The 12,491-nt window shown below is 37.8% G+C and overlaps 1 protein-coding gene across 1 annotated transcript in view; it reads right to left on the bottom strand.

The window, feature by feature from the left end:
* The window catches only part of LOC150106929 (adenylate cyclase type 8-like), a 131,820-nt gene that overhangs the window by 101,297 nt on the left and 18,032 nt on the right, over window positions 1–12,491 (bottom strand). Inside the window, exon 5 of the mRNA XM_090393508.1 lies at window positions 2,862–2,973. Coding sequence (XP_090249634.1) covers window positions 2,862–2,973 — 112 coding nt within the window. The remainder of the gene's footprint in view (window positions 1–2,861; window positions 2,974–12,491) is intronic.

Raw genomic sequence — 12,491 nt, 5'->3', positions numbered from 1 at the left:
TGGGAAAAGTCAAAAATGGTTGTCTGAAAATTTCGACGACTTCACCAGTCCAAATGTTTGGCCTCCAAACTCCCCAGACCTTAACCCCATGGATTATTTTGTATGGGGCGCAGTTGAAAAAGACACCAATCGCACTTCCAGTAATACAAAAGCCCAGTTAATGGATAAAATTAAAACAGTTTTTGCGGCCCTTCCCAGGGAGACTGTAGCATCAGCTTGTTCGAGGTTCCGAAGCAGAATTGAAGCTGTGATCGATGCTAATGGTGGTTATTTTGAGTAAATCTTGTTGATAGTATTGTAATTAACTCTGCCTGTAATGTTTTTTTGTCAATTCATTAAATTTAATAGATACAAAGAAGATTTTCTTTTTCCTTACGAAACTGTCAAATTTATCCCGAACACCCTGTATATATATATATATATATATATATATATATATAACCAAAGGAAAAGAGAAAGAAAATAAAAAAAGCTCAGAGAGATGAAGGAGAGAGTCCAATACATTATGGACGAAACCAATCTAGATTGGTTATTGTATCCGGTGTTATGTGACTCTCTGGCCATACTTGTGATTGCTTAGCATATGATTCGAAGCCAGATAATCAATCTCGCACTTGAGCCGATGAGTTCGAGTTTTTCTTTCAGAAACATAGCAGATAAATGTTTACATGTACATACACAATAAGGATTTTTTTTATTGTCATCTTTTTCCATCTCATCAGATATCTGTCCCAATTTGCATCTTAACATGTTCGATGTATGAATTCCTACAATATTAAACTTGCGTTTAATATTGTAGACAAATATCGGAGAAAACATTGAAATATGGAAAAGAACTACGTGCATGTTTTATAGATTTCGAAAAGGCCTTTGACCGAGTTCCATGACACTTAATATGGCAAACTAAAGAAAAATAAGATACAAGATAAGCAGCCATATAAAACCTCTACAAAAGTAATAAAAATTATGTAAGAACTTATAATAATAGATCAAAAGAATTTGAAACAAATCTAGAGTGAAGGCAAGGCTGTATCCTGAGCCCTCTTCTTTTCATTTTAGTAATGGATGAAATTTTAAAAGCATGCTAAACAAAAACAAAAACGTTCCATCCAGGATACAGGAAACTGAAAGAAAGCAGGATTTCTTCATACAGCATCAACATTTGGTATGAAGAAGCAAAGAAAAGAAATATTACCATAAATATATCTAAAACAAAAACAATGATCATATCTGGAAATCAATTAAAACACATAATAAAATTAGAGAAACATCAACTGGAACAAGTTCACTCCCTTAAATACTTGTAATCATATATATACAAGAAGATGGTAGACTATACACAGAAATTAACAACAGGATAACCGGAGGAACAAAGCTATTCTATGCATTGAAAGGCCCACTCCTAGATAAGAAAGAAGTTACCCAGAATACCAAAATGGCAGTGCACCGTTCAGTGTTTCTACCAACATTAACATACAGTTGCGAGTCTTGGTGTTTAACAACAAGAAACACAAATAAACTACAAACCATTGAAACGAAATATCTTAGGAAAGTGGCGCGAAAAACAAGACTAGACCGAATAAGAAATCAAACTATAAGAGACAACCTTCAAGTTGCACCTCTGAACTAATTCATAACACAAGTCCAAATGAGGTGGTTTGGACATCGTAACCGAATGGAAGAAGGAAGAATAGCAAAAACTCTATATGAAAGCCAGAAAATAGGAAAAAGAAACATAAGCAAGGCCAGGAAAAGTTGGCAAAAGGAAATTAAAGAAAAATTGGAAAATAAGGGAATTAACTGGAAAGAAGCAAACGAACGAGTCTTGTACAGGACGGCATGGAAATCTCTTTGGCCACAAGAGATCATAGACCAAGAAGAAGAAGAATTTAGTTTGGTTTAATTTAGTTAAAACTGTTAAGGTATAATTTACACCTTACAAAAATTATAAAAATAACTACACTGTAGTTAACTTTTTAACAGGGACAGTAAAAAGTTGACTTCAAGTAGAGAAGTGCACGAATTCGCAGTTTATAATCTGTTAATGTATTAAGATAGTTTTTCGAAATGACGTTAAAATTACTGACTTAATTTGATAACCATTAGTTCTAAAAAAACGCATAGGGTTTCTATTGACGATGTTCATTCACTACCTAAATACAGATCGGTTCTCAAATTAAATACAGTAACGCTGCATGGCCAAGATTGAGGGAGAGGAGGAGAGTTAACCTTTAACTGCTTTTATTCATCCTTTTTCAAAGAGAATGAGATTGCTATGGAAAGGCGCTCGAGCAAGAGGAACCATAATAGAACAAGAGCCTAGCGGCAATAGTCGACTTTTTCTTCCCGCGGGCTTTCTTATGTGGCGGATCTCATCAAGGTAAGCAATCAAGCATCAGGCAATACTGTTTATTTACGTAGCAAACAACGCTACGTAAATAAACTATTCCTTTTGCCAGGAACGAAAGAGAAGAGTTCCCCCCCCCCCCCTACTAAAAGCGTCTGGTAAGGATGGAATTAAATTAAAAGAGTTTTTTTTTTTTTTTTTTTCTCGTTCCATTATCACAGTAATACAGTTTTAAAGTATAGGATTCAAAAGATATTTCGGATGGATAAAGAAACTCTATTCAAACTAAAAGAAACTCGACAGTCGCAAAGCGTACACTTCAAAAGATAGATTTTTTCTGAAAATAACGAGCAGTAATGTGAAAGAATTTAAAATAACGTCGAAATCCCTTCTCTAAATATTTGATTTCATTCAGTTCGTCGCTACCTAACTGAATCCGAAAGAATTCTAAATTTTGGAAAGGGAAAAGTAAACCATAAATAATGAATTGAGTTTTTAAAGTGAACGCACTTACGTTGGCAAGCCTGTCAAATCTGGCAAACAAGTCGTTGAGAACTTTCACTAATTCTTGGGCTGAACATTGTGAAGCAAGAGCTGTAAAACCTTGAATATCGGCAAACAGGATGCTGGAAGTAAAACATACAACACAGTTGATCACTTCGAAGAGTTATGAATGGTATAAATAGCATCTAAGAAGCAACTTTATTTTCCTACCCCCCTCCCCATTTAATTGGTAATAGAGCCTCTGGTAAAAGTTCCGATGATTGATCCATTAACATCCGGTACATCAACAGAATGCCATTGCTTATTTCAAAGAATCTTTTTCAGTTAAAAATTCAAGTAATGACGAGTTGTTTCAGAATCATATTTTTTAAAATTTATAATGTCTAAAGTAATAAAGATATTGCAGTTATGTTCATTATCTCAACTAATTCTCTGGAAGACAATATATGTGTTCGCATGACGAATCTACACCACAATTTCGGTCTGGTTATCCATGTGCAGATCTCCACAGATATTTTACCACATGTAGTCAATTATCAACTAACCTACACAAATACATAATAATAATAAAATAATTTTTAAGTTTTAAATGTCTGGACTACTAAATTACTTCAATAAGTTAAAAATTGGGATAGCAGTGTACGCCAGACTTGGCATACACCTTTAATTGTTCCAAATCATAATGCTATAATTAAAACAGATAAACGCTTTGAACAATTTGATTGATTCATTCAATCCAATACCCTTGGAGGGTAATGGATAGCAATGCTGTAGCTAATGAAGCTCTAACTGAGGCTCGGCTATTGCTGTTACCCTCCTGCCATGATCAGAGCTTTAATAATAATAAATCAATAACCTTATCCCTACACCGTCCGCTACAGATAACGGGGAATATGAAAAGCATTCTTGCTTCGCCCCTTTAAGCCAGTCCTTATAAGGACTTTGAACAATTTGATCACCTATTGCACTGAGATTAGCGTTCGTACGTTGTGAAATTTTGAGGCTTTTGAATTCTTTTTCTGAGATGAATAGTGCCTTTTGGAGTGAATTCGGTGATGTGATGATGTGATTTGATTGATATATAGAGGTAAGACTTTGATTTAGTCGCAATTTAGAAATTGTCCTGATTTCTTAAAAGAAAATACGTTGTTGAACTTTAACGGTAGCTATCGCAGAAAAGCTAACTTGTGGAAAACTTTTCCAGTTGCATTCGATACAAAGGAGTGCATTTTGATTGAGATTCACGCAGCGATAAGTGAGGTTTCGCTACTAAATTTTCAGTTTTAGTAATCGACCAACCCCGAATCAAAACCTACTAGTCATAACTATGACTGACATAGATACCGACGCCCTGATAGAAACACTAGACAAAGGTCTGGCTCTAAGCCTACTCAAAAAATTACTAAAAAAATTTGAAGTGGAATGGCCAGGCTATTTGAACCTGTACTCCACAACGAGAGAAGATGAGGAAAATGAGGATTCTGCAAAAACAGAGGAAAAATTGAATTTGGTGGTCTCCAATCCCCCCCCCCCGGATCAAGGAGAGTCCCACCCGCTGAAAAAACGCAAAACTCAGTCGACAGAACCACATACAGATGAAGGTATGGAGGAAGATGGACACAACTCTGACCCTCCTACCTCCACTAAAGTGAAATTGCCTCCAATTATATTAAGAGAAAAGAATAGGTGGACAGAACTACGGGCCACTATGACTAGTCAACAGATAGCATACTCTACTGCAAAGAATTTAGACGATGGTATTAAATTCCAACCTGCCACTATAATAGACTTCCGTAGACTCACAAAGGAGCTAGACAATAAAGGTGTACAATATCATACCTTCACCCTCGACTCCGAGAGGAACCTGAAGGTGGTTCTCCGTGGAGTATCAGAGCACATACAAACAGAAGACATAGCTGCTGATCTTTGCTACCAAGACCTACCCCCCATCAAGGTCAGTAGAATGACCAGAGCAGACAAAAGTCCGATGCCTCTCGTCTTAGTAGAGATTCACCAGGCATATAAAAACATATATGACCTAACTTCAATTTGTGGGCTAAAATCAGCCCAGAACCGCTAAGGAAAAGAACCTCATCAGGACAGTGCCACAGGTGCCAAAAATATGGTCATGCTCAGAGATTGTGTAAAGCGGAATACAAATGTTTAAAATGCGGAGAGAGCCACCCCACATATACCTGCACTAAGCCAAAATCCACCCCGGCTAAATGTGCAAACTGTGGGGGCCCGCATCCAGCAAACTATAAAGGATGTATACAACACCCAAAAAACAGACGGTCTGCTTCCTCTACTTATCTACAAAAACCAGCAGCAGTAGCTCCAACTCCTCAACCCTCCACAGGTCGGCAAAACACGATACAAAACCAAATGCCGGAACCAGAAGTCCGGATCGAAGCAAACCTCAATCGGCAGACAAAGTCCTATGCAGAAGTAGTCCGCTCAACAAAGACCACTCAGGAGCAATACAACCCAAATTTAGCAGCAGTCATCACAAACTCCCTTGCAAATATGCTGCAAGATTTCAGCAAATCTAACCCCACACCGGACTCCAGAAAAAGATTTCTGCAAGAAACCCAATCCATCCTAGTAGCTCTCATAAATGCATAAAAATAAAAGCACTCCAGCTTCCCTACAGATCATTGCTTGGAACGCTAATGGACTTAAAAACAAGATTCTGGAACTCAAAGAGTTTGCACAAAGATACAACCCAGACATCTTCTTAATAAACGAATCCCACTTAAGACCAGCAGACAACCCCAAAGTTAAAGGATACCTTCTCCACAGAAATGACAGAATAAACTACAGAGGAGGAGGCACCGCCATTTTCATAAAAAACCACATCGATCACCACTCTGTAACTAGCCCCTTAACCAAAAATCTTGAGCTCACAGGAATAGTAGTACCCCCTACCTCAACTGGGAAACTAACACTTTATGCAGCTTACAACCCTCCATCAAAGAATCTATTATATTCAGATCTAGATGCCGTCCTAGGCAATAATGATCAAGTCATCATTGCCGGTGATCTAAACGCGAAACACCCGTCATGGAACAGTAAAACCACAAACAGAAATGGCTACACACTCTTTAGCTACTCCAGTTCAAATTATGCAGTGGTGGCAGGCCCATTATGCAGAACCAACCCATCACAGTACGTATGGCACAGCTGACATACTTGACATTGCTACATTACAAAATATTAAGTTACAGTATAGCCTAGTCTCTTTAAACGAGCTGACATCTGACCATAATCCAATCCTACTCCAGCTGGGTAAGCAAGAACAACTGCTGCCTCCTCCCCACTCCTTTATCTTATGGAAAAAACTTCCAGAAGTACTATCAGAACACATTGGACCTGTCCCTCACATCAGCTCCATAAAAGAAATTGAAAATGCTGTCAAACGTCTGACTCAGCAAATCACCTCAGCCATAAAGGTTGTCACCTCTACCAAAACCACTTTTAAGCCAAACCGACTTCCAGAAGACATCATGGATCTAATTAGGAACAAAAACAAAGCAAGGAAAAGGTATTACAACACCTGTGCACCTCAGGATAAGGGGATTCTCAACAAACTGAACAATGAAGTTAGAGAAGCACTTAAAGCTTATAGGAACAAAACTTGGGAAGCCAAACTAGCCTCTGTATCACCCGGCAATCACTCCATCTGGAACATATTAAGAAGTCTCAGAAACAAAAGCAAATCTCTTCCCCCACTCAAGTCAGACACGGGACTAGTACACACGGACGCAGAAAAAGCTGAAGAGATAGCAAAGCACCTAGAAAAACAATGTAGCCCTACATATGACAACTTGGACTTCAAACATGTCTATAAAATCCACTTCCATGTCAGACATGCACTGAAAGTCACCGATACCTGAAACAACATACCTCCAAACACCTCACCAGCAGAAATCTATGAAATTCTAAAGAAGCCAAAGAATAAAAAAGCCCCCGGCCCAGATGGCATAACAAATAGAGTAATAAAACTGCTGCCCCGAAGAGCTGTTGTACATCTCACCACCATAATCAACGCCATGTTCCGATTTAACTATTTCCCCAGCTATTGGAAAGTCGCAGATGTAGTCACAGTGCATAAACCAGGTAAAGATCCACACCGGCCTGAAAGCTATCGACCCATCAGCCTAATCTCAAACTTAGGCAAAATTGCTGAAAAAATCATTCTCTCTAAACTCCACGCCTCAGTAAATGAGTTAAATATCATTCCTAAGGAACAATTTGGATTCAGACAACATCACAGTACTACTCAACAAATTTATAGGATAATTGAGTATATCACCACCGGATACAATTGGCACCAGCACACCGGAGCAGTCTTCCTTGACATAGCGAAAGCTTTTGACAAAATATGGCACTTGGGATTACTACACAAACTCATTTCAGCAGGTATACCATCAAGTATCGTCCACCTAATTAAATCTTACCTCCAGGACAGACACATACAAGTCAAAATAAATGGTACAGTTTCAAGTCAGCGACGGATCTCTGCGGGAGTTCCTCAAGGTTCCCTATTAGCTCCGATCTTATTCTCAATATATTTGGCAGACATCCCGCACAACCCAATGTCATCCATCTTAGCACTTTATGCGGACGACACAGCAGTTCTTGCCAGATCTCTACGACCTCATCTTGTCACTAAAAAGTTGCAAGAAAACCCTACAACTAGAACATTGGTTCTCCAAATGGAGATTACAAGTGAATCCCCAGAAGAGTGTAGCAGTACTTTTCACCAGAAGAATGGCAACTCCCATGGGGGACCTTTATCTTTTCAACACCAAAATCCCCTGGCAAACAGAAACAAAATACCTTGGAGTAATTCTGGACAAAAGATTAACGTTCAACCCACACACCAAAGCCTTATGTACGAAAGCATCTAAAACTATTGCACAACTTTACCCTCTAATAAATAGAAAAAGGTAGACTGAATACCAGAATCAAAGTGCTCCTCTACCTGTTGACGATCCGCCCAATGTTGACATATGCCTCTCCAGCCTGGAGCCACACATCCAACTCCAACATCCTCAGTCTGCAGAGAGTGCAAAATAGGTGTTTACGCATGATATTGGACGCACCGTGGTTTGTAAGGAACGTGCAACTGCATAGAGATACAAACATCCCTTACATCTACTCCTTCCTATTATCTACAGCAGAAAAGTTTTTCTCAAAGATCTCTACACACCCCAACGATCTAGTTAAACAAGCAGCAAACTATGAAGAGACTGACCTCTTCAAATACAAGAGGCCAAAAGCCATCCTAAATACTTGCAACAATGACTAATCTCCGTGCCCCCCAGGGCGAGCTATCAGCTCATAAATCTTTCCTTCAATTCATCCTCCTTATCAGACAACGGGGAATAAAAGCATCTTGCTTCACCCTTCTGGCCAATGATGTTATGTTATGTTGAACAATTTGGGTCAGAATTGGAGAACGAAGGTGCGAAGGTAATCAGGAGAAAGGAATGACGAATGGACGCGATTTTGATGAGAACGGACGTGTTACTTTAGACTGAGCATTATTACATTGCATACAAGGTTTCTCAGTAATCTCACATTAGAGGTAGACAGTAGGAATCACACTGGTGCTAACGCAGTGTGATTCCTACTGTCTACCCCTCTGCACGAAATGTGCAAGAGGAAAACAAATATTCAAAAGCTGCAGAGAATACAAAACAAATGTCTGAGAATGAGTTTGGGTGCTCCGTGGTTTATCAGAATCTCCCAAATTCACAGAGAAGTCAACATTCCCTACATCACAGCTCTCCTTCACGACCTAGCTGAAAAGTTCTCCATCAAGACAATTAATCATCCGAACCCACTGATCAAGCAAGCTTCAGACTATAATGAAGCAGATTTCTGCAAATACAAGAGATCCAAATCAATTCTATGCTCAGCTGAACACAGTTAATCTCGTTGCCCTTTCAGGGCGAACTTAAAGCTCAATAATTCTCCACCCAAAGAACTTTCCTTTTCAGGTGGAGGGGAATATGAAAAGCATTTATGCTTCACCCATCAAGTCAGTACCGTTCTGCTTCAGAACAATTTGTTATTGGCTAGCGTTATTATAAAACATTCATGTTTTATTCAGAAGATGAAAAAATGCTAAACAATTTTTAATTTTTCTTGAACAAATTATTTTAATAAAACTAATTTTTTAAAAAAAATTTAGACGCCAGTATCAACTTTTACTATGATATTTTAATAACGGTCCAAAATAACCTAGCAATGAACACTTTTCGAATGCAGGCGTGGCCAAAGTTTAGCTTTTAGAATTGAATACAGTTTAAAAATTTTATACTTTGTGCGTTAAAAGGTCAATCACTTTTTATCAGTTAGCAAATTATAGCTTTTTTGGCGCTTCGAGATGGTTGTGAAGGCTTTATCACTATAGGATTGTAACATTATGACGGTTTTTATTACCAGCTCATACGCTAATGAGCTGGTAATGAAAACTTTTAGCACATGCACTAATGCTTCATTATTACCATAATGATACATTAGCACATGAGCTAAAAGAAGTATTAACCTTTTTCCCCCCTTCAGAAAACTATACCCCTTGCCCAAAGCGAAATATACTAACGCGACCCTCAACATCCTACTAATGAAAGGTTAGCAATTTATATAGGATGATGTGTTGGGCTAAGGATCAAATAATTTTGGAGCATTGCTCTAGAAATCAAACATGATAATGTTTAGAAGGTACTCCGGGACATTAATAAATAGTGTGATAGTCTCACACCGGCCTGTGAAAATTATGAACTACCTAAGGACATTCGCAAGCTTTGATGCCACAGAGGAGTTCTAGCAGTTTTAAATAAGGTACTTCTTTCTAAGCAAATTTAGAACCTACAAAGTTCCATATCTTGAGAAACTTTGCTTTTGTGGCCTGATTGGTTGAGGAAATAACCTGCCACGCTAACGTACCTATTCTTTAACCAATGGGCTACGGTGGGTTCTATCCCTTCGTAGGTATGGATACTAGCGTGTGTCTTTAGGTGGGAGGTGAACTTCATCTCCCGATGTGAGACCACCAACCCGCTTATTGGTGGGATGAAGTGGCTTGTAAAAGATCTGTGTTTGGTTTGGTCTCTGAAGCAGAGTTTCCAAACCATGTCAAAAGTAAATAAATCTGCAAAAAATCCTTAGCGTATGGTTTTATTGTAGTATAGATTTGCAAGCTGTTGTAGTTTCCTTTTTATATTGATATTGTTATTTGGGATTACGGCAGAAACAACTAAGGCTACAAATATCTGTTAATTAAGCTTTCTTTGATTTCGACAAGTATGTGGAATAAAAACTAAAGTTTCCAGGAGGAATAAGCATGCTAATTCACTGGTTAACTCTTATAAAGGTTTACAAAAAAAAAAAAAAAAAAGCTCTTATACAGGCGTTCTGGATATTTGACAGAATGGGAACCCAAGTCTTTCCGATCAAAAGGCATCGTCGCTTTCGAGTACAGTACAGAGGCTCTTGTTTCATGTATTAAATAGCACTATTTGTTTCTCATACTGAGCAATAAAAATATTATTAAAATATTACGAAGACCTATGCAGTTTTATTTTTAAACTTCAATAAGTAAGTGACACTGTCACTTCACCCACTTCAGGGCTAAAGTGGCAAACAGTCATTCTCGAATAATTGATTTATCCGCTTAGATATCTAACCAAACCAATTACAGTGTAAAATCTCTTATGGTAAAAAAAATAAATATTTTTCGCCTATGTCGATTTCACATGGCCATAAAATACTTATAATTAAGAGTGTAATAAGCTAATGTAATGTAATATAAGAATTGAAATAACTGAATTTAGAACCACAAGCAATTGTAACTAAAAAGCTCAGACAGGATTAAGCTAGTGAACTGAAAGTCAACAACACTCTCAAAGCTCACCGGGACTATGAGTTTTGCCGCCAAAACCTACTGTAAGCGTGAGTGATAAGGGCGCTACCAGTAAATCCGGGAAATTTTTTTGATATGATATAAAAAGCGGATATTAAGGCACGACTTCTGACTTTTTTTTTTTTTTTTTTTTTTTTTTTTTTTTTTTTTTTGTTCCGGTGGCAAGCTTTTTGAGGATGGGAAGAGTCGCTATTCCACGAGCAGTTTTTTTCTGGAGATCATGGGGAGTTAGCTGGCAGTATTACAAGATAGCCTTCCGTGAAATTCATCGACGAATGTACCGATCCACGCGCGTGCTGATTTGTAGCAGCCGACGAAGTTCCCAACATCGATGAAAAAATGCATTAAAGTTACAAGGAAGGCATTTGAAAGACGACAACCGCCGGATAGTGTCCGATCACAGCCGTTGCGCAAGAAAGAGAAAGGAACCAGCGGAATTCACCCTTGACCTTTTTTGATTCAGGACTGTACATGTAAGTAGATTGCTTTATGTTAATTGCCTGGATTGTGGGTAGAGAAGAGATAGATGTTGATTTGCCTTATATTAATTGTAATGAGGGTAAGGTTATGTGTGAAAAAAATCCTTCCACGTGTCAAATAAGTTGAGTGTAAATAATTTCCTTGTCAAATGCTTTAAGTGAATTATTCTAATGATGTGTGGAGAACCAGGCACGTGATATTTCCTATTTACTTTTGTATATAAACTGTCTAAGTTAAAATAACGTGGCTAGTTTTGTTAATAGCTTACCTGATCTTTGTTAGCCAATGCACTGTCTCATAAAAACAAATCGAACCTGAGTGACCTAAAGAAAGTTACAGCCATGACTGAGTAATTCCTTTATATGTAAAGGAAAGATAGGAAATTCTTTTACACGATCCTTAATGGCGCAGTCGTTAACAAAAATAAATTTTTAAGGATTAATACATTTGAATAATAGCAACTTTGATTAAGGATTTGGTCCCAGCCAGAGACTTTTCATTAGTCTACGATACTAGCACGTGTGATGACACGAAAGGGGAGGGGGGGGGGGGAGAGTGAAACAAAGTAGATTACGAAAGGAATAAAGTTAAAGATTAGAGCAATATAGGCATTTTGTACAAGCTCAAGCAACCACGAAAAATAACGAAGAAAGAAGGGGAAACACTGTGAGATAAAAAGTGACGTAATAAAAAACCAAATATTACAATTGGCGCAGTTTGATATAAATAACAAATGACGAAATTTATTTAAATTAAAGGGATATTAAATTAAATCCCACATTGTTTTAAAACCGAATAAGAAACTCAAAGATCGGAATCAAAGAGTTTCATGCCGAATATAGTAACTATAAAAGTATCGGCGACTACTAGCGTAAGCTAAATCACGTAGTACAAACTAGGGCAACTCATAGCAAAGGTGGGGAAAGTTCTGATCGCTATTCTTAATATTTCCCGTAATGTAAAACCCATCTTTGCTACGAGTTGCCCTAGTTTGTACTACGTACTTTGGACTACGTGATTTAGCTTACGCTAGTAGTCGCCGATACTTTCATAGTTACTAATTCGGCATGAAACTCTTTGATTCCGATCTTTGAGTTTCTTATTCGGTTTTAAAACAATGTGGGATTTAATTTAATATCCCTTTAATTTAAATAATGTTTACATCGCCGAAATGAAGCCTATTGGCTCTTTATTTTAAATAAATGACGAAATATTACAACAGTACAC

The sequence above is a fragment of the Typopeltis vanoorti genome, chromosome 5 (assembly GCF_054136105.1).
Source record: "Typopeltis vanoorti isolate ZY-2024b chromosome 5, IOZ_Tvanoo_1.0, whole genome shotgun sequence".
Classification (NCBI taxonomy): domain Eukaryota; kingdom Metazoa; phylum Arthropoda; class Arachnida; order Uropygi; family Thelyphonidae; genus Typopeltis; species Typopeltis vanoorti.
This window is presented reverse-complemented; position numbering and strand designations above follow the sequence as displayed.